We start from the raw sequence: 23,179 nt of genomic DNA on the forward strand, positions 1-23,179 counted from the left end.
AATGTGTATGGATTAACTCTTGAGGATTTAAAGGAACAAAATGTAACATGCTTTACATCTTTTGAATCTGAAAAATGGCTTTGGCATAGAAAGTTGGGACATGCTAGCATGTATCAAATTTCTAAGCTAGTCAAAAGAGATTTGGTTAGAGGAATCCCAAACATCAAGTTTGATAAGGATCTTACTTGTGACGCTTGTCAATTAGGCAAACAAGTAAAATCCTCTTTTAAATCAAAAGATGGAATCTCAACCAAAAGGCCATTGGAAATGTTACATATTGATCTTTTTGGTCCTACTAGAACTTAAAATTTAGGAGGTAAAAATTATGGTCTTGTGGTGGTAGATGATTACTCTAGATTTGGTTGGGTACTTTTTCTTGCTTATAAGAACGATGCCTTTCATGCTTTTTCCACCCTTTGTAAGAAAATTCAAAATGAAAAGGATTTGAAAATTGCCCATTTGAGAATTGATCATGGAAGAGAATTTGAAAATCAAGATTTTGAAAAATTCTGTGATGACTTAGGGATTTCTCATAATTTTTCATGTCCTAGAATACCCCAACAAAATGAGGTGGTTGAAAGAAGGAATAGAAGCCTTCAAGAAATGACTAGGGCTATGTTATGTGAGAGTGAAATTCCTAAATTCTTATGGGCTGAGGCTGTGAACACAGCATGCTATATTTTGAATAGAACAATCATTAGAAAAGGGTTAAAGAAAACACCATATGAGCTATGGAAAGGAACCCCTCCAAATCTCAAGTACTTTCATATTTTTGGATGCAAATGTTTTGTGCTTAATAATAAAGAAAATCTTGGAAAGTTTGATCCAAAATCTTATGAAGGAATGTTTGTTGGATATTCCACCACAAGCAAGGCCTATAGAGTTTATCTCAAGGAGCATAGGACAATAGAGGAATCCATACATGTTACTTTTTGTGATTCTAACTTAATTCCCAGTACTGTGATAGATAATGATTCAGATGATGAAGGAGCTGGAACAAGCAAAGAAAATCCCAAATCTGTCCAGAATGAAGAATCTGTCAGTCCAGTTTTGTCTCGTCAGATTGGAGGAGACACTTCCATTTTATCTCCTGAGCAGACACGAGCAACTGAAACAGTGAGACCACCAGAAGTTCATCAAAGCTCTACACCTGTCCGAAAGCCTAGAGAGTGGAAGTCAATGAGGGGTTATCCTCATGACTTCATCATTGGTGATCCCTCTCATGGTGTAACAACAAGATCCTCCACCAAAAGGCAAACCGAACCTAGCAACTTTGCTTTCTTGTCACAAATGGAGCCCAACAATGTCAAACAAGCTCTTGAAGATCCATCATGGGTCAAGGCCATGCAAGAGGAGCTAGCTCAATTTGACAAGAATGAGGTTTGGACATTAGTACCTTATTTGGATGGTATGAAGGTAACGGGTACTAAGTGGGTATTTAAAAATAAACTTGGTGAGGATGGACAAGTTGTTCGTAACAAGGCTAGATTAGTGGCCCAAGGTTACGATCAAGAAGAGGGTATAGATTTTGATGAGTCTTTTGCTTTGGTAGCTAGAATGGAAGCAATTCGGTAGCTTCTTGCCTATGCCGCCCATAAAGGTTTCAAAATGTTTCAAATGGATGTTAAATGTGCTTTCCTTAATGGATTTATTGATAGAGAAGTGTATGTGGCACAACCCCCCGGTTTTGAACATAAAGAGTTTCCAAATCATGTCTTCAAATTAACTAAGGCTCTTTACGGTCTTAGACAAGCTCCAAGAGCTTGGTATGAAAGGCTTAGTGCCTTCTTGTTGGAAAATAAATTTCAAAGGGGTACCACCGACACTACTCTATTCATTAAAGCATCTAATGATGACATACTTCTTGTTCAAGTTTATGTTGATGACATTATATTTGGTTCGGCCAACATTTCCTTGTGTGAAGAGTTTGGAAAACTCATGACTAGTGAGTTTGAAATGAGTTTAATGGGAGAGCTTACTTTCTTTCTTGGCCTCCAAATTAAACAAACTCCTAGTGGTACTTTTATCTACCAAGAAAAATATGCAAAAGAACTTATTAAAAGGTTTGGCCTAGAAAATTCCAAAGCAATGGGTACACCAATGCATCCCAACACAAAACTTGAAAAGGATGATGATGGTCAAGATGTAGATGAAACAAGGTATAGGAGAATGATAGGTTCACTCATGTACCTTACCTCCTCTAGACCAGATATTGTTCAAAGCGTGGGTGTATGCTCAAGATTTCAATCTCACCCAAAAGAATCCCATCTTACGGCTGTTAAACGCATCATTAGATACATTAAGAGCACTCAATTAATTTGGTTAAAAACACAATTAGAAGATTACAAATTAAAAATCAATAGTATACCCTTATTTTGTGATAATATGAGTGCTATAAACATTTCAAAAAAATTCTGTTTTGCACTCAAGAACAAAGCACATTGAAATTAAATATCATTTCATTAGAGAACATGTGCAAAAGGGAACTATTGATATTCAATTTGTAAAATCTGAAGACCAAATTGCTGATATTTTTACAAAACCCCTCTGTGAAGACAGATTCTGTACCTTGAAAAAAAGTTTGGGAATGTTTGATTTAAGCTTCATTGAAAATTTGTGAATATTTGACTTTGCTCAGTTTTTGCTCGTAGGTTTGGACGAGAAACAATAAATGGCATAATGGAAGAGCTGTGGTCAAGGGAGAGGCAATGCAAAATTCAAATTTTATGGGCCCCACAAAAATTCCTTGACCCCACCATGACAGTCTTGTTAGTTTCATTTCTTTTGAAAAATTAAATCAACAAAATCCCTTGGTTGTCTCATCAAATCTTGTTGGAAGAAGCATGTTGTCAAATCAAATCTTTTCCTCCAACTAATCCCTTGATTTAGGAAAATTTCTTTTCAGTTTTTTGAAACCCCCTTGGATAATAACCGCTCTCTTAATGGGTAATAACTTCTCTCATTCTCTTTCCAATTAAGCATTTAATGCTTCTCTAACCTCCCATCACTCACCTCACTATTCGCCCACCTTTTCCTCTCCAACTTCCATCTCCATTGATCTTCTTCATTATGAAAAAGAAAACAGCCCCAAAGAAGAGTGAGAGAATTCGCCAATCTCAAAAACCTTCTACACCCCAATCACATACCCACATTCACATCCGTTCCACCTCCTCCTCTTCTCTTTCACCCCCTCCAAGCGAACCGAGACTATGAGGCGCAAAGTTATCGCTCAAAAATCTTCTGGAAGAAGGAAGAGCGAGAAGGCGAAGGAGCCCAGCATTGAAGAAGAAGTAGAGGAGTCTCATACCTCACCTTCTCCATCATCGCCGAAAAGAACCACCCCACATGCATCTGGAAAGAGTTCCAAGAAGACGAAGGGTTTCGAGTTCCATGAGACCAGAGAACCTACGAACCTTGGGTCAATGGAGTTCAAGAACAAGTTCCACAAACCACATTCACATTTCGATCCTTCCAGGTTCTCTACGTGTGCTGCTTTTGAATTCCACAATGAAGTCCTGGAGAAACGGCATTTGTGTCTCTCTTACCTAGTGAATTTAAAATCTCTGGCCTCCAAAGGAATTGATTTACAACCCATGTTTGAAGGTTTAAAATGGTCACCTCTGCTTCATATTCATAAAATGGTGTACCCAGGACTGGTCAGACAGTTCTATGCAAATCTAAGGTTTATTGATGGTAACCTTCATTCTTATGTGAAACGGGTTCAGATCATCCTGGATTCTGAAACCATCTCTTCTGTCCTTGGATACATTGATGAATCACAGAATTCACCAATATGTCCGATCTCATGGTTCAATTTCACAAGTCTGCCCGCAAACTTGCTTATGAGAATGAATTGGCATGGAAGAAATGCCAAGAGAGGGTCAGTCTAATGTTGGAAAGTCTTGAAAAAGAAGCTGGCAGTGATGGCGTCGAGGAGGAACCTGACTTTAATCTTTTTGATGATTAACTCTCTGGTTACTATTTGATATTGGCACAATTTGGCTCAATTAGTTCCTTTGTTTTTTGTTAGGGTTGCAATTGACAATAGCTACCTAGGTGATACTTTGATGACACCGTTTGGTTATGTTTTGGACTGTTATATGGCATATTCTGTTTTCTATAACAATGTTTTGTGCAGGTGCCCCCATGATGACAAAAGGGGGAGGAAATTTAGGTTCCAAAATTGAAATTGGAACGAAACAGGGGCTGGAAAAACAGGGGAACAGGGGATGAAATTTTCAAACCAAAATTTAGGTTTCATAACTGTTTTGAAAATTTCATCCCCTGTTCCCCTGTTTTTCCAGCCCCTGTTTCGTTCCAATTTCAATTTTTGAACCTAAATTTCCTCCCCCTTTTGTCATCATGGGGGCACCTGCACAAAATATTGTTATAGAAAATAGAATATGCCATATAACAGTCCAAAACATAATCAAACGGTGTCATCAAAGTATCACCTAGGTAGCTATTGTCAATTGCAACCCTAACAAAAAACAAAGGAACTAATTGAGCCAAATTGTGCCAATATCAAATAGTAACCAGAGAGTTAATCATCAAAAAGATTAAAGTCAGGTTCCTCCTCGACGCCATCACTGCCAACTTCTTTTTCAAGACTTTCCAACATTAGACTGACCCTCTCTTGGCATTTCTTCCATGCCAATTCATTCTCATAAGCAAGTTTGCGAGCAGACTTGTGAAATTGAACCATGAGATCGGACATATTGGTGTATTCTGTGAGAATTTCTCTGAGGGAACCAGTCGTCTTTGAGGATTCTGGGCGGCCTTCAAGGTCATCATCAGATGCTATTGATTTCTTTCCCCTTTTTGCAGCTCTGCCTGCTCTGATCATGGAAACCAAGGGCAGAAGAGATGGTTTCAGAATCCAGGATGATCTGAACCCGTTTCACATAAGAATGAAGGCTACCATCAATAAACCTTAGATTTGCATAGAACTGTCTGACCAGCCCTGGGTACACCATTTTATGAATATGAAGCAGAAGTGACCATTTTAGACCTTCAAACATGGGTTGTAAATCAATTCCTTTGGAGGCCAGAGATTTTAAATTCACTAGGTAAGAGAGATACAAATGTCGTTTCTCCAGGACTTCATTGTGGAATTTAAAAGCAGCACACGTAGAGAACCTGGAAGGATCGAAATGTGAATGTGGTTTGTGGAACTTGTTCTTGAACTCCATTGACCCAAGGTTCATGGATTCTCTGGTCTCATGGAACTCGAAACCCTTCGTCTGCTTGGAACTCTTTTCGGATGCATGTGGGGTGGTTCTTTTCGGTGATGATGGAGAAGGTGAGGTATGAGACTCCTCTACTTCTTCTTCAATGCTGGGATCCTTCGCCTTCTCACTCTTCCTTCTTCCAGAAGATTTTTGAGTGATAACTTTGCGCCTCAAAGTCTCGGTTCGCTTGGAGGGGGGTGAAAGAGAAGAGGAGTAGGTGGAACGGATGTGAATGTGGGTATGTGATTGGGGTGTAGAAGGTTTTTGAGATTGGCGAATTCTCTCACTCTTCTTTGGGGCTGTTTTCTTTTTCATAATGAAGAAGATCAATGGAGATGGAAGTTGGAGAGGAAAAGGTGGCCGAATAGTGAGGTGAGTGATGGGAGGTTAGAGAAGCATTAAATGCTTAATTGGAAAGAGAATGAGAGAAGTTATTACCCATTAAGAGAGCGGTTATTATCCAAGGGGGTTTCAAAAAACTGAAAAGAAGTTTTCCTAAATCAAGGGATTAGTTGGAGGAAAAGATTTGATTTGACAACATGCTTCTTCCAACAAGATTTGATGAGACAACCAAGGGATTTTGTTGATTTAATTTTTCAAAAGAAATGAAACTAACAAGACTGTCATGGTGGGGTCAAGGAATTTTTGTGGGGCCCATAAAATTTGAATTTTGCGTTGCCTCCCCCTTGACCACAGCTCTTCCATTATGCCATTTATTGTTTCTCGTCCAAACCTACGAGCAAAAACTGAGCAGAGTCAAATATTCACAAATTTTCAATGAAGCTTAAATCAAACATTCCCAAACTTTTTTTCAAGGTACAGAATCTGTCTTCACAGAGGGGTTTTGTAAAAATATCAGCAATTTGGTCTTCAGATTTTACAAATTGAATATCAATAGTTCCCTTTTGCACATGTTCTCTAATGAAATGATATTTAATTTCAATGTGCTTTGTTCTTGAGTGCAAAACAGAATTTTTTTGAAATGTTTATAGCACTCATATTATCACAAAATAAGGGTATACTATTGATTTTTAATTTGTAATCTTCTAATTGTGTTTTTAACCAAATTAATTGAGTGCAACATGCAGATGCGAAAATGTATTCTGCTTCAGCGGTGGATAAAGCCACTGTGGCTTGTTTCTTGCTTGACCACATATTGAGTGAGCTTCCAAGGAAGCAACACATTCCGGACGTGCTTCTTCTATCCACTCCATCTCCCGCATAATCTGCATCACAAAACCCTACTGCACAAAATTCATCAGATTTAGGATACCATAAGCCATAATCATAAGTTCCCTTAATGTATCTAATGATGCGTTTAACAGCCGTAAGATGGGATTCTTTTGGGTGAGATTGAAATCTTGAGCATGCACCCACGCTTTGAACAATATCCGGTCTAGAGGAGGTAAGGTACATGAGTGAACCTATCATTCCCCTATACCTTGTTTCATCCACATCTTGACCATCATCATCCTTTTCAAGTTTTGTGTTGGGATGCATTGGTGTACCCATTGCTTTGAAATTTTCTAGGCCAAACCTTTTAATAAGTTCTTTTGCATATTTTCCTTGGTAGATAAAAGTACCACTAGTAGTTTGTTTAATTTGGAGGCCAAGAAAGAAAGTAAGCTCTCCCATTAAACTCATTTCAAACTCACTAGTCATGAGTTTTCCAAACTCTTCACACAAGGAAATGTTGGCCGAACCAAATATAATGTCATCAACATAAACTTGAACAAAAAGTATGTCATCATTAGATGCTTTAATAAATAGAGTAGTGTCGGTGGTACCCCTTTGAAATTTATTTTCCAACAAGAAGGCACTAAGCCTTTCATACCAAGCTCTTGGAGCTTGTCTAAGACCGTAAAGAGCCTTAGTTAATTTGAAGACATGATTTAGAAACTCTTTATGTTCAAAACCGGGGGGTTGTGCCACATACACTTCTCTATCAATAAATCCATTAAGGAAAGCACATTTAACATCCATTTGAAACATTTTGAAACATTTATGGGCGACATAGGCAAGAAGCAAACGAATTGCTTCCATTCTAGCTACCGGAACAAAAGACTCATCAAAATCTATACCCTCTTCTTGATCGTAACCTTGGGCCACTAATCTAGCCTTGTTACGAACAACTTGTCCATCATCACCAAGTTTATTTTTAAATACCCACTTAGTACCCGTTACCTTCATACTATCCAAATAAGGTACTAATGTCCAAACCTCATTCTTGTCAAATTGAGCTAGCTCCTCTTGCATGGCCTTGACCCATGATGGATCTTCAAGAGCTTGTTTGACATTGTTGGGCTCCATTTGTGACAAGAAAGCAAAGTTGCTAGATTCGGTTTGCCTTTTGGTGGAGGATCTTGTTGTTACACCATGAGAGGGATCACCAATGATGAAGTCATGAGGATAACTCCCCATTGACTTCCACTCTCTAGGCTTTCGGACAGGTGTAGAGCTTTGATGAACTTCTGGTGGTCTCACTGTTTCAGTTGCTCGTGTCTGCTCAGGAGATAAAATGGAAGTGTCTCCTCCAATCTGACGAGACAAAACTGGACTGGCAGATTCTTCATTCTGGACAGATTTGGGATTTTCTTTGCTTGTTCCAGCTCCTTCATCATCTGAATCATTATCTATCACAGTACTGGGAATTAAGTTAGAATCACAAAAAGTAACATGTATGGATTCTTCTATTGTCCTATGCTCCTTGAGATAAACTCTATAGGCCTTGCTTGTGGTGGAATATCCAACAAACATTCCTTCATAAGATTTTGGATCAAACTTTCCAAGATTTTCTTTATTATTAAGCACAAAACATTTGCATCCAAAAATATGAAAGTACTTAAGATTTGGAGGGGTTCCTTTCCATAGCTCATATGATGTTTTCTTTAACCATTTTCTAATGATTGTTCTATTCAAAATATAGCATGCTGTGTTCACAGCCTCAGCCCATAAGAATTTAGGAATTTCACTCTCACATAACATAGCCCTAGTCATTTCTTGAAGGCTTCTATTCCTTCTTTCAACCACCCCATTTTGTTGGGGGGGTTCTAGGACATGAAAAATTATGAGAAATTCCTAAGTCATCACAGAATTTTTCAAAATCTTGATTTTCAAATTCTCTTCCATGATCACTTCTCAAATGGGCAATTGTCAAATCCTTTTCATTTTGAATTTTCTTACAAAGGGTGGAAAAAGCATGAAAGGCATCGTTCTTATGAGCAAGGAAAAGTACCCAACCAAATCTAGAATAATCATCTACCACCACAAGACCATAATTTTTACCTCCTAAACTTTGAGTTCTAGTAGGACCAAAAAGATCAATATGAAACATTTCTAATGGCCTTTTGGTTGAGATTCCATCTTTTGATTTAAAAGAGGATTTTACTTGTTTGCCTAATTGACAAGCGTCACAAGTAAGATCCTTATCAAACTTGATGTTTGGGATTCCTCTAACCAAATTTCTTTTGACTAGCTTAGAAATTTGATACATGCTAGCATGTCCTAACTTTCTATGCCAAAGCCATTTTTCAGATTCAAAAGATGTAAAGCATGTTACATTTTGTTCCTTTAAATCCTCAAGAGTTAATCCATACACATTATTACATCTTTTAGCTTCAAGAAGAACATCCCCAGTTTTCTCACACACAACTAAACAAACAAATTTCTTAAAGATAACTTCAAAACCCAAATCACAAAGTTGACTAACACTAAGCAAATTATATTTCAAACCATGTACAAGGAGAACATCATTTATACAAAAAGAAAAGTTTTTACCAACTTTCCCAACAGCCACAATTTTTCCTTTTGCATCATCACCGAAAGTGACAAGTCCGCCATCATAGTCATCAAGCTTTATGAAGAAGGTTGCCTTTTCGGTCATATGCCTAGAGCATCCGCTGTCCATATACCACATATTTTCCTTCCTTTTGGATGCTAGGCACACCTACAAAACAAGCTCAAGTAACCTTAGGTATCCAAATCTTTTTGGATCCTTTAACGTTAAACCATCTTCTATGTCCTAAGCCATTGTAATCAAAAACAATTTTATAAACCTTGTCACCAACCATTCTTTCACCGAAAAAGCATTGAATGGGAAAATGTCCATTCCGATTGCATAGTCTACAAAACTTTGAAGTTGTGAAAACTGTTTTCGGCCTTAAGAATGGTAATTTGCTGTTCAAGTTCTTGATTTTCCAGCAGAAAACATCTTATTTTTTCAGAAAGGTGGTCTATCATAAGATGAAGATCTTCAGTGTTAGGGTTATGAAAGACTACCTGATCTATGTGGTCTGCCATAAGACATGTTTGTGACTTGGTCTCGGTTTCTTCATCATCACCATCAGAGTCATTCTCCAAGTCTTCCCATGTGGCCATCAGTCCTTTCTTCTTTCCTCTTTTCGGCTTTTCCTCCTTCTTCAACTTGGGACAATCAGATTTGAAATGCCCCAATTCCTTACAATTGTAGCAAGTTATTTTACTAAGATCTTTCTTCATTCTCCTTGTGCTGCTGCCTTTGCCTTTGAGCTTAGCCATTTTCCTGAATTTTTTTGCAAATAACACAAACTCATTTTCAGAAGAGTTATCACTGGATTCATCATCCAGAGGGTTAGTCATAGAAGAAAATGCAATTCCTTTCTTTTTTGTATCTTTTTTCAAATAGGTATTTTCAAAAGCAAGAAGATTTCCTCTCAAATCATCAAGTGTTATGAAGTCTAAGCTACTGCTCTCAGAAATAATTAAAGCTTTAGTTTTCCACTCTTTTGTGAGACATCTCAACACTCTTCTCACTAGCACAGAATCAGAATGTGTAATTCCCAGAGCATCTAAGCCAACAATGATAACATTGAACCGTTCAAACAGTTCATCAATGGACTCTCCTTCCTTCATTGCAAACATTTCATACTCTCTATTCAACATGTCTGTTCGAGTCTTCTTTACAATGGTGGTTCCTTCATGGGTGATTTGCAATTTGTCCCAGATTTCCTTTGCCGTTGTGCATCTTGATACCCGTCGGTATTCCTCGAAGCTGATAGCACAATTAAGCAGGTTTACTGCCTTGGCATTTAACTCCACCTTCTTCCTATCTTCCTCGGTCCATCTTGCTTCTGGTTTGAGAGAAACAACTCATTCGGCACTTGTAACAATTGGATATTGAGGTCCTTCCAGGATGATTTTCCACAATCTGTAATTCACTGCTTGCACAAATATCTTCATCCTCTCCTTCCAATAGGTATAATTTTTCCCATTGAAAAGAGGGGGTCTATTGCTTGATTGACCTTCAGTCAGATTATAGGACACCATAAGGATCTTTGCTCCAAGCTGCAAAGCTTGATCTCTTTGAGACCAAGCTCTAATAACAATTGATGGTTTCAGTGGCTAAGATTGTTTCAGTGGCTAAGAGAAGGGGAGGTTGAATCTTAGCCACTGAAACCATCAACGTTCAACTTCAAAAATACTTTTCCAAATACGGAGGAAGAGTTCGTCTTACAACTGATAACTGGAGTTCATGTCAGAATATGGCGTATATATGTTTGACTGCTCATTTCATCGATGTGAACTGGAAGTTGCAAAAGAGAATACTAAATTTTGCCAAGTCACCGGCCACACGGGAGAGATTATGGCTCAAAATGTTGAAGCTTGCTTGAATAGCTGAAAGTTGAACAAGATCTTGAGTTTGACGGTTGATAATGCATCGTCTAACGATGTAGGAGTTATGTATTTACAAAGAAGGCTGATTTCTTGGAAGAGTTCAATTTTGAATGGAGAGTATCTCCATATGCGGTGTTGTGCGCATATTTTAAACCTGATTGTGAATGATGGATTGCAGGAGATTGATGATTCGATCACCAAGATTCGAGATGCTGTGAAGTATGTTAGATCTTCAAATTCAAGATTAACTAAGTCCAAGGCATGTATTGCACAAGAGAATATTCCACATAAGAGTCTTGTTTGCCTAAATATTGAAATGCGATGGAACTCTACATACTTAATGTTAGTAACAGCCTTAAAGCATCAGAAGTCATTTGAACTATTAGAGATGTAAGACAAAAAATTTGTTGAAGAATTAAACAAGGGAAGAGGGGTACCTTCAATTCAAAATTGGGATTATACTAAGTCTGTCTTACCGTTTTTAGAGATGTTTTACGATGCTACACTTCGCATCTCTGGATCCTCTCATGTCACTAGTAACTTATATATGAAAGAAGTGTTTGCTCTTGGAAGGAGGGTTCAACAATATCGTGATGATGATGATTTGAGCATAGGTCTTATGATGATCTTGAAGGTACCCTTCTTCCCTTGTTTAATTCTTCAACAAATTTTTTGTCTTGTATCTATAATAGTTCAAATGCCTTCTGATGTTTTAAGGCTGCTACTAACATTAAATATGTAGAGTTCCATCGCGTTTCAACATCTAGGCAAACAAGACTCTTATGTGGAATATTCTCTTGTTCAATACATGTCTTGAACCTAGTTAATCTTGAATTTGAAGATCTAACATACTTCACAGCATCTCGAATTTTGGCGACGAAATCATCAATCTCCTTCAATCCATCCTTCACAATCAGGTTTAAAATACAACACCGCATATGGAGATACTCTTCATTCAAAACTGAACTCTTCCAAGAAATCAGCCTTCTTTGTAAATACGACGATGCATTATCAACTACCATACTGAAGATCTTGTTCGACTTCCAGCTATTCAAGCAAGCTTCAATATTTTGAACCATAATCTCTCCCATGTGGCCGGTGACTTAGCAAAAGTTTAGTATTTTCTTTTGCAACTTCCAGTCCACATCGATGAAATGAGTAGTCAAATACATATACGCCATATTCTGACACGAACTCAAATTATCATTTGTAAGACAAACTCTTCCTCCCTATTTGGAAAGGTATTTTTGAAGTTGAACCTTCTTTGTTCCATAAAGCATCAAGATGTCACGTGCCAATGTAATACGTGAAAGAGCGTTAAATCCTGGTTGCAAAGCTGCCGAATATTCTTTAAAACATTGACTTTCTACAGATCGAAAAGGAAACTCCTCGCGAACAAACATTGATATCAATATTTCCCAAGCATATTCTGCATCAAACCTACCCACTTGGCTTCTGGGCTAGGCGATGTGCCTGTTTTCCGTCATTTGCCTCTATCTGAACCGGGATTGCTCATGCAAATATTTAAATGTGATCTCATTGCTTTTGTTCCATTTCCGCACTTAATCACTTTCAAATAGTGTTGACATTGAGCCTTATTTTCATCATTAGGGGTTCTGTTGAAATGGTCTCAAACTGTTGATCGATTTTTGCATTCAGATGATGTGGTTGGGAGAGGAGGTAATGTAGAAGTCGAATGCTCTGCAGACTCTGGGAACATCACGATCGGCTACCTCATTCTGAATAAAAAGCCATAAAATCTAATATTAAATCTGTAAATATATACAAATTAAAATGTAAATATCCATATAGTATACTAACACCAAAAAAAAATTAATTCATGTAACATTAGCTTCTTACAGAATGGACTAGTTATCAAACACAAAGCAAAATTCAAACAATATATACATATACTTGAAACCGATTCAAGTTCAGTTAAAAGTAATAAGATTAACACTAGTTATCTGCCATGTTGCATACAATCCGATTTATTTAAGAATCAACCACTTGCCATATGAAATGTTGAATCAGATAACCATTGAGAACTTGTTAGGGTTTGAAAGTCAAGCACCAAAAGTTGAGTGTCATCAATTATTACCATGCTTAATTACTAATTAGCAAGTAAGATTTTAGGGAACAAGAGCTAGGAAGCGTCATCAATTATAACCATTTAAGAAATTAAGAAATATATATTATGTAATATATAATAATTAGATAACATGATGTTACTATTTTAGGGAACAAGAGCTAGGAAGTGGTCGAATAATAATAATCATCCCACTTTTTAAGAATATGATGTGAAGTTTATCAGCAAGTAGTGCTCTGAGACAACTATATAGGTGAAATTATTGCTTCGTAATCAAATTACTATCTAAATATTTGGACCTACCAAAAAAATATATATATAATTCTAATTGCTAGGCTTATATATGGAGTCCCTAATTAGGTTCCAGAACTTAAACGTTCACCCAGTGAGCTAGGGGCCGAAGCAAATGGCATATCCAATTACTAAAATTATACATTAAGTGCAACTGTATAAACTAATGCAGAAAAGTAATTGGAGAACACAGAAAAGTAATTTAAAGCAGTTAGTTGAGCTATTAAAAGGGTCACTGAAAAAAGGATCATCAAATGGATCTCTGCTTCCAAACACACTTGGCATCATCATCATACTTCTACCAAATCCAAAATCTCCAAACCCATATCTAGATTCAAAAATATTATCTCCAATTTCTCTACCCTTCATACTCATTATAATCTAATCTTCACAATACAAAGCAACAAAAGACCAAGTAAAAAAAATTAAATAAACACAATCACACACAAGTTTGTAGCCAAAAAGTTCACCCTTCTGCCACTCCTTCTAATATCTAACATCTAACATATATATTCATAAGACAAATATTTAAACAACACAAATTGCATGTCAAGCACGTAATAAATGGTTTCAATAGATTAACACATTGTATAATTCAGTTTAAAATTTCATTTATTCATAATTTTGGATAAACCAATGGGTTATGATCACAAAAACATAAAATTAGATTAAATTAAATTAAATATTGCATAATTTACAGAACAAAAGATTAGGATTAGGCATAACCCTCTTTTACTATTAGAAAGGGTGATTTGATTATTGGTGGAATCATGGTATCAAATTTATGATTGTTCAAAGTGATCCTACAACCCCCTTTAATTGAAATCAGTGGCCAAATTACTATAGTTTAATGTTGCAGAAACACAGCATAATGCAGCAGCCAAAATAACAATTCTCCATTTAATGAGACAGATAATTAGAACAACAATTCTCCATTCAATTCATACAAATTAATTAAGTCCTAACCAATTAAAAAGTGAACCACAGTGAAGAATAAACTTACAGCAGGATCCATTGAAATGAAGAGTTCAATACTGGCAGATTTTAAAATCTGCACATTTTCAATCCATTGAGATGAAGAAGTTAGAAGTATACCAATGAAGGAACAAAACAGAACAAATCAACAAAATAGAAAAAACCTAGATAACAAATTCAGGATAAAACTCAGAACTCAGAACCAAGGGCAAGGAAGAGGCTTACCTCAATTGATGAGCTCCGGCGAGCCACCAACGAAAGAAGAGAACCAAAAAAGAGAGATACTCCGGCGAATCAAAGTGAAGACAGATTCGCAAATGGGAGGACAAGGCAAAGAGACACAGTCTCGAATCAAAGTGATGACTCGAAGAGGTAGAGGTCCGACAAACCACCGGCGAGAGGCAGAGGAGAAGAACTGTTGACGGCGACAAAGAGTGAATTTGGTTTTGTCAAAGAGGTTTTGTCGAAGAGGAGAAGAACTGTTGTCATTTTGAAATTAGGTTTTGGTTCTGATTAACCGGTTAAAATCCGTTTTTTTTTTTGTTTTGGTTAACCAATTTTAAAAAATATGAATATGGTTTTTAAAATTGTTATTAAACTGGTTAACCAAAATGTGGTTATGGTTTTTTAACCGATTAACCACATTTTGGTTTTTTTTATGAACACCCCATTATAAATTCTCAGTCCTAACTAAACCCTCTTTCTCCATTGCTTTGAAAGCTTCAAAAGTTATTGCTTTTGTGTGCTTCATCTTATTTGCTTTGCCTGATTGTTGCTTTGTCTCTTTTGTTCCTTTTGTTAATTTTGAAGGTTTGGCCTTCTTTGTCACCATTGGTAGTTTCTTATGATAACAATAATTTTTGGTTATTAATACTAAAATAAACATTTACATATTTAAACTCACATGATATAGGCTAGTAATAGAAATTCAAACTCACACTTGGAAGTCTTTGTGGACATCCCATCTTATTATGTCCAATTACACCACATTCGGAGCATTTTTGTTGCTTCCCCAGCTCTAGACATAGTTGAACCACTTGGCTCTTCATCTTGTCCCCGGGTTTTCTTTTTGGTAGGCCGGCCTATAGGCTTTCTATATGTTGAGGGCATCAAATCTGGATGCTCGATCAGTTCTTTCCGACAATTGCTCTCCATTGCAAGAACTAATTACATGTTGGTAAAATGCAACATATGCATCTCTTTTATAACAGTTATCAACGTAATTTCTAACATCATTCCTGGCACGATTTATGGCACTAACTGCATGAGGACAAGGAAAACCAGTTAACTGAAATTTTCTACAAGAGCATTCGTGCTTAACCCTCTTGGGACGGTAGGACTTTTAGTTAATAGTTAGTGCCTCTGGAGGTAGTTGAAATTGAAGATTTACTGAGGATCCAGAATTTGACATCAAGAGCTCATGCCAATGGTAATATAGCCTCCGCCATTGTACCTCAAAGCTGTCATTGATGTCCACCAACTTCTTTACCCTTAAAGATTTTGGGTTTGACAATTGCACCTTGACATGTTCCACTTGTTTTGTGCCCTTTCTTTAATCCTTCAAATTCAGTCTTGGATTCGCTTCAACCTTCATCTTAAACACCTTGTCCAACCACTTAGATTTCATCCTTACATTTAGCTCTCATTCAGCCCTTGTCGACAACTGGAAACTTACCATTTCTGCCACTATGCACGACATATGTAGTCACCGCATCCTTGAATTCCTCTCTTGTAGCAAATAATGTTCTAACCTCCCACCCATAAGCACTCATGTCCTTCAACTCATTATACACCGGAAATGTTTTGTATTCTTTGTCCCCTTCAGGAGGCAAATCTTCTAATTCATTACTATCCAGCCCCTCATCCTCACTAAGCCCACTGCTTTGCACCCCGCCAGCCTTTTTCTTCTTCTTTGACTCAATGTTTCTTTTCTTTTCTTTTCTTTTTCTTAATTTCTTGATACAGTTATTCCAAAGTGATGTCAACATCAAAGAGAGCATCATCCCTATAGAAGTCATCTTCATTGTCATAGAAGTAAAGATCTTCATCATCCTGTGTCTCATATTCTTCATCTTCCTCACTTGAAGAATCAACATTGTTGGCATGGGCTTCTTCTTCTCCATGTATTTGAATTTTATCCAAACCAACATCCTTAACAACTTGGACCTCAACTATATTAGGAACTTAGGCCTCCACGTCCACATTTTGGGCCTCCACTTCCACATCAACATCATTACTTCATTAGTTTTACCACCACCAACATCTAAATAACTAATCTCATAGGGAAAATCATCAGGCTCTGATGTCTTATGCATCACAAACAAGTCGGCAACACCCTTTTCAACTCCAACATTCGCCATGGCCATTGCATCTACATCAGTCTTGAACTGTCTCAACCCTTCGTCTATACTCAACCCACAATCTTTGTACCACAACACAGCAATGTTGTCTTCAAAATATCCTAACTTCTCTAACATGTCATAAACCTCCATTGTCCCCAATTGATCACAATTTGTCCAATCCACCATTGTGTTTTCATCCTTTAAATACTGCCAGACTCCCTCTTTATTATTGAAGGTTCCTCTATGATGGACCTTAATGTTAAAATAGTCCATATCTGATATGCATTTCAAATTCCATGTTTAGAACATTAACTAGAAACCTAAGCAAATATAGCAAAAACAGGGGGGAAAAACAGCATTTGAAAGGAAAGAATAATCATTATTCAAAGAAACAAAAACAACATTTCGAAATACACAGGATTTGAAAAAATAGAGCATCAATGATGGTTGCTAAACCCTAAAAATTACAGCTCTTCACAACCTTTTCAACAAATAGGAGTCAAACACACATGGAAAATCCTAAACCTGGTCATCAACAACCCCAAACCCAACCAAAAAACAAGAATCGAAAATCTAAAAAAAAAATGAAACGCTGCAAACGAGAACCAGGAGAGAAGCTTACCCCCGATCGTGTTGCCTCCTTCGGGGAACACATGTTGTCGCCGCTCCAACTGAAGCCGCTAGTGTGCCTGGAGCCGCCGTTCGTGCTTCAACGATTAGGTTGCAGGGGTAGCGTCTCTTCTTTGGGTTTGATGGGAGAAAACAGAAAAGTAACGTTTGAGAATGTTTGTGTGTGTTTTTTGTGTGTGTGTGTTTGAGAGAACCGGAGAAGTAACATTTAATTATAGGGGTAAATTAGAGGGGTAAATTAGTAATTCCCCAACTTTCGCGCCCTTTGTATTGACTAGTTGCTACTTCCTTATCTCTCAGTGCATATCACTCAACTCCGTTAACGATTCAATGCTGTTAACTGTTAACGACTAGGCGTATTGTTTATCAAATTCAAAAAGGTTAAAGACAAAAAATATAGTTAATTATTTTAATTATTATCTACTTTGTAATAATGAAAATCTTTAAATAAGGTGTATTAAAAGGGTAGAAAATGAAAATAATAAATTTTAAATTTAGTCATTAGGCAAAATAAAAAATTTAAGAAGGAAAAGCATAAGGGGCAGCAATTTTGTTAAATTCTGGCTAACATATAACCAGCAAAGAAAAGTGAGTCATTGGATAAAATCTCATACCAATCTCACACCATTAAAACCATCATTAATGGCTATTTGATGGCTACAAATCACAAAAGTTGCTGATCCCTAGCATTCTTCATTATAAAAATTACTAATCTAAAATAAAATTAAGATACAATCATCGTGCAATAGAATGTTTAAAAATTTAGATAAACAGTTATTTTTATATAAATTTAACAATTAATAGTTAAAAATAGTTAAATAATAATTAAAAAATTAAATATTTCAAATTATCTTATAATTTTTAATTAACAATTTTACATTAGAAAAAAATTAATGATTATCTTAATTATTTTTTTGTTTTCAGTAATAGCAAAATGAATTTGTCAATTCACATGAAAAAAATCATTCATAAAAAAAAAATTCCGAATCCAATATTTAAATATTTACTAAGAAATGACCCGTGCATGAATCAAAAAACCACATATAATAATTTCGGATCATATCCGAATATAAATGACCTAACGTTAAACGAAATAATCTACATCACATCCCATAATAATTACATACTGCATCGATATCACGAAAGAAAACAAAATCACAAAAAATCATCTCAAAATATTTTTAAAAATCTCCCTGAATATAACATCTATAATACTGATTTTGTATGTGCAAGAAAAATTAGTTTCACTTAGTTAGATTGATAGACAATTGCATAGGATAATTCAAATGCCTCTCTCTTTGGCCATAAGCTTTGATTCTACCGTATATATTCAAATATTAACCCTTTAAGCATAATTTAGATTTTAATTAATACAGATCAAGTATTCAATGATCCCCTTTTGTGACCACCTTTCATATAAACCTAATTAAAAATAAAAAAACTACAAAATATCAAAGCAATCAGCAACACAATCTCCAATCAGGTTATTATAGACCTACTTTCATATTGATGGTCTTCTTTCATTTTAAATGCATTTTGCTTCTCAATCAATTCTTTTTTACATGGCTGGGCAAAACACGTGTTCATTCCTTAATACATTTATAAAACAATCGTTACATTTTATATAATTAATGAGTGGCCAATTTATTATTTTATTTGTGTAAAAATAGTTGATACAAAAATACCATAATAATAATAATAATAATAATTTATAGTTGCACCAACATCACCAAAATGTCTAAATGGTTAAATAGAGAACCACCAACCAATACTTAGGAATTGAGCTTTTTATATAAAAGGAGAAAGCTTGGAACAAAAATTATTTAGGACTTGTTTGGATAAATTTTTAAGAAATTTTTTTTTTAGTTATTTTTTTTTAAAAGATTTTATGGAAAAATAAAAGTAATTTTATGTTTGGATATTTAATGTAAAAAGATTTTTTTATCTATCAATTATGTTTACAAGGACTAATCCGTCGCGGTACTGAGCTCCATTTAAGGGTTTGCCGCTGGCCAATGGGTTGCTGCATGCACAAGGCGGGATTCGAACCCCCGACACTTACTTAAGCGGACTAGTGAGCTAACCACTAGACCAACCCAACTTGGTTTAGTACTTTTACTTTACTACTAGAAATTTACCAAACACGTTAAAAAATAAAAAAAAAGATCTTTTTTTATTAAAAAAATATTTTTTTATCAAAATAATGGTGCCCAAACAAAGACTTACTTAAAAAAAGAAAAGCCTTTTCATCAGAACATATAATTCCTTCAAAATAATGATACTTAGTTCACTTCTTAGTTCTTACCCTTCAATGTTCTTCTCATATTTCCATTAATAGCAATGCGAAAATGAGGAAAGCAAAAGTAACTGCCAATGGAACAAACTTCAACAAAATTGTTCAGAGGCACCACTTGAATATAATAATTTATAGTTCATATTCATTCATTATGATAGGTTGTAGAACTAAAATTAAGCTTTATACATTTTACATGCCTTATTGAACACAATTTTATAAAAAAGTGGAGATGCCTCTTCATGCTTTTTTTCTTCGTGTTATTCAACCTACTGCAACCAATTTTAGAATTACATTTTTAAAATACTACAATGCTTATTCAAAAATGATAATACTTTGGATAAATTGTGTTTGATTTGGATCAAGAAACTCAAACTTCATAGTTTTTTAGAGAGTCCATAACATTTTATTGTAGATTTGTCATTTTCAAATAGCGATTTATAAATTATAATACCATTGTACTTACTATGAGTAAGCAAAAGAGAATGGCATAAAATCAAAACCGAAAAATGAAAAAGACATGTTAGAACTAAATATAAATTCACAAATACAACAATATTGGAAATCAAATTGATTAAAAATGAAGAGCAAAAAAATTAGAGTGAACATAATTAAAAGAGTGGGAGAAATACAATCATTTGAAATAAACCTTTTTACTCTTATCGCTGGAAGTGAGAATAAGTGTTTGTTTAAAGATAAAATTGACAACACTACTAAAGAATATTCAGGTGGCAAATAACTATAGGAATGAGAAGATAAAAACAGTTTAATCAAAACTAAAATGAGAGATGATATGAAAACTTAAGTAGTTAAATGTAGAGAAAGAGAAGGTAGCCACCTAGAAATTCTCTTTGAAGAAGCCAAGTGAGTTGAGAGCATCATGAGCAAGGTCAAAGAAAGATATATTGAGCATCAAACTAGCTGCAATACCCTTCTTTACAAGGAATGAATGAAAAGCATTTTTAGCTAAGCAAATTAACAAACACCATAAGATGCATTCCAATTTTAGTATATATTATTGGAAAGAAAAGAAAATTAAAAAGGGTAACTACATAAACAAATAAATAAATAAATATATAACTAAATAGTATTTTTATGTCACAAACCATAGTAATTAAATAAAATCTCATACCTATGTGTCGTTGTGACGACAAAAGCTACCATCACTAACATATTGTCTTCTTTCTAAGTAGTTGATATTGTCAATCTTTGTTCAAAACATGATTTAGCTTATATTATTATGCTGTTGACATTAGCAATCCTCAAGTCTCTTTTTAATTTCCTTACCAAATTCATTCTATTCACTTGTCAAAAGTAAATATCAGAATATTTAGTAAACTAAATCAAATGAGTCAAATAATTACATTTTCTAACATAATAACATATGTATCTATTTTCAATTTCCTTACCAAATTCATTCTATTCACTTGTCAAAAGTAAATATCAGAATATTTAGTAAACTAAATCAAATGAGTCAAATAATTACATTTGCTAACATAATAACATATGTACCTATTTTTGGTCAAAGGATTGAATATGATCCAAAAAGAAGAGAAAAAAAAACTCACCAATAAAACAAAAAACCAAAAGCTACACTTAAATTTCACACATGCTTGCTGGAATTTTTAATAAATAAGTAATCTTTATGATTTCATTCAATAAAACAAAGCACTCATAGTTTTTGTCGAAATTTTAATATCAAATTTCTGACTTAGTATATGGAATACAATACACATACTGTCATGTCCCCTTTAGCAATTTCCTAAAAGGTGTGATAGTTTGTAGTAATAACTAGGGTTAAGTACTGAAATCGTCCCTAAGGTCTTCGGTGAAAATCAAAATCGTCCCCGATCTTTTTTTGTTATTAAAATCATCCTCAACGTTACAAAACGTTATAAAATCGTCCTTTTATCCATAAATAAAATTTTCTGGACAATTTTGCCCTTTCAATAAAAATAAAAAATATTAAAAAAAAAAAATTTGAAGTGTGTGAAAGGAGACCCTGAAACCTTAATAAAAGCAACATTGTCTTCAACATTCTATGATCCACCACCCTACTTCTTCTACTTCCTACTTTCTCTCATCATTCCTATTTTCAACTTCTATCTCAATATTCTACCACTTTCCGACCACCCATGGCGAAGCTCCTTGACGACGCCGCTCTCTGGCTTCCGCCGCCGCACTTCCTCGACGGAGCTAAGGGCTCCCCAAAAGCCGACCCGGACGCCGTTTTCTGCTTTCCTTCCGAGTTCCCCTATGAGTTTGGTGTGTCCTCTCCGGTGGAGTCCGTTGCTGGCTCCACCGAGACGGAGAGCAGCGACGAGGAAGAAGACTTCTTCGCCGGCTTGACTCGCCGGCTCAGTCAGGCGACGATTCACGACTCACGCAAACAACTCGCCACTGAGAAACCTGAGGTATAGAATATTCTGAAAGCCACAATAACACACTTTCTCTTCCTTCTGAAGCTAACTCTCTATTTTCGCCCTTACCCTCACAGGCATGCAAAACTCGCGGTATGGGCGGCTCGCCTCAGTCTACCCTTAGCGGAATCGGAAGCTGGTCCGGCCGTAGCTTAGTTTCTAGCGAAGGAACACCGAACGGATCTTCCCGTGTTCCTTCCCCTTCAACGACGCCGTTCGCCGACCGAAACGACCCTTGGGAGGTTATATACCAAGCCGCAGGACAAGTGGCTAGGATGAAGCTGAACGACCACGTGTCTCAGAGCAACAGAGGGTTTCTTAACTCTGCACGTGCCACCGCAGCAGCACCAAAGGACCTCCACACCACCGTATGCCGCTCGTTCTATAACCACGCTCCTCAGGTAACAAAACCGTCTTTGGGAAGAAGGCATTTCTGAAAAACTCGAATCTAATAATCTTTTTCCATTGTGTTCAGGTTTCTCAAGAGCAGGTGTTGAATCAAGTGTGGTTCTACTTGGGGAAGGCAGGGGCTGGTAATAAAGCATACTGGCTCCTCCAACAGCAGAACAGAGTGCGTGAAATTTGTTATGAGAGTGTAAAATGTGGTAATTTGTTACGCTTCTGGCATGGACTTCAAGCACAGATTCGTGTTCTCCACTTTTTCTTCTGTGTGTTCTAGATTCATCGCTAATTCTAGAATTTTTGTTGCTGCTCTCTCTAATTCTGCATCTTCATAATCTGAATCTGAATTCTAGATTTGTGGAATTGTTGTTGATTAGTTGAAATTCTGACTCTGAATTGGCTTGAATTTTTGGATTAGGATTGTTTATTGATGATTTTGGTTCTGGGATTGTTTATTGATGATTTTGGTTCTGGCCCTGTCTGTGTGCGTTCCTCTTCTTGATATATCTGTACTTTTATGAGGTTGGGTCTGGTTGGGTGTATTCTAGGTGATGGAATTTCTTGTACCAAGTCTGGAAATTGAGTCAAGCCTGCATCAGAAGGTGTGGACTTATTTTTTCTTGTTGACTCTATTTCTCAAAGTTCTCGTGGTTTGAAAGGTGATTGTTTATGACTTGTGAGTCTTGAATCTTGCTTACAGAAAGGGAAGATGTAAATTATTTGAAAGGAGAAGAGGAAAGTTCCTCGGGGAAGGGGAAGGGAACGCGAAGGGAGAAGAGGGGAAGGGGGGTTTCGGGAAGAAGAGGGGGAAGGGGAAGGGTCCTCGCCGCCGCCACCGGTCTTCACGGACGCCGCGC

At 36.2% G+C, this 23,179-nt stretch overlaps 2 protein-coding genes and 1 long non-coding RNA gene across 4 annotated transcripts; 2 read left to right on the forward strand and 1 right to left on the reverse strand.

Annotated features, from left to right (window-relative positions):
* Positions 6,958 to 14,663, forward strand: LOC110267431. The gene is made up of 3 exons (XR_002355055.1): positions 6,958 to 6,970; positions 9,455 to 9,458; positions 13,481 to 14,663. It is a non-coding gene; the product is annotated as an uncharacterized LOC110267431 (long non-coding RNA).
* LOC107623681 lies at positions 12,187 to 17,395 on the reverse strand. Of its 2 annotated transcripts, XR_001616564.2 has the most exons (5): positions 17,200 to 17,395; positions 15,174 to 16,852; positions 14,461 to 14,650; positions 14,264 to 14,311; positions 12,187 to 12,622 (listed from the first exon to the last, which is right to left on the reverse strand). XR_001616564.2 is itself a non-coding variant. In XM_016326026.2 (2 exons), the coding sequence occupies exon 2, from the start codon at positions 16,383 to 16,385 to the stop codon at positions 15,882 to 15,884; it is 504 nt and encodes a 167-aa protein (XP_016181512.1). In that variant the 5' UTR covers positions 16,386 to 16,852; positions 17,200 to 17,395; the 3' UTR covers positions 15,862 to 15,881. The 2 variants fall into 2 exon arrangements, 1 of the variants encoding a protein (XP_016181512.1); XM_016326026.2 differs by lacking the exons at positions 12,187 to 12,622; positions 14,264 to 14,311; positions 14,461 to 14,650 and having other exon boundaries at positions 15,862 to 16,852.
* LOC107621376 lies at positions 21,488 to 22,599 on the forward strand. The gene is made up of 3 exons (XM_016323400.2): positions 21,488 to 21,914; positions 21,998 to 22,321; positions 22,396 to 22,599. Exons 1-3 carry the CDS (start codon positions 21,636 to 21,638, stop codon positions 22,597 to 22,599), a joined length of 807 nt encoding a protein of 268 aa, XP_016178886.1. The 5' UTR covers positions 21,488 to 21,635.

The sequence above is a fragment of the Arachis ipaensis genome, chromosome B10 (genome assembly GCF_000816755.2).
Source record: "Arachis ipaensis cultivar K30076 chromosome B10, Araip1.1, whole genome shotgun sequence".
Lineage (NCBI taxonomy): Eukaryota > Viridiplantae > Streptophyta > Magnoliopsida > Fabales > Fabaceae > Arachis > Arachis ipaensis.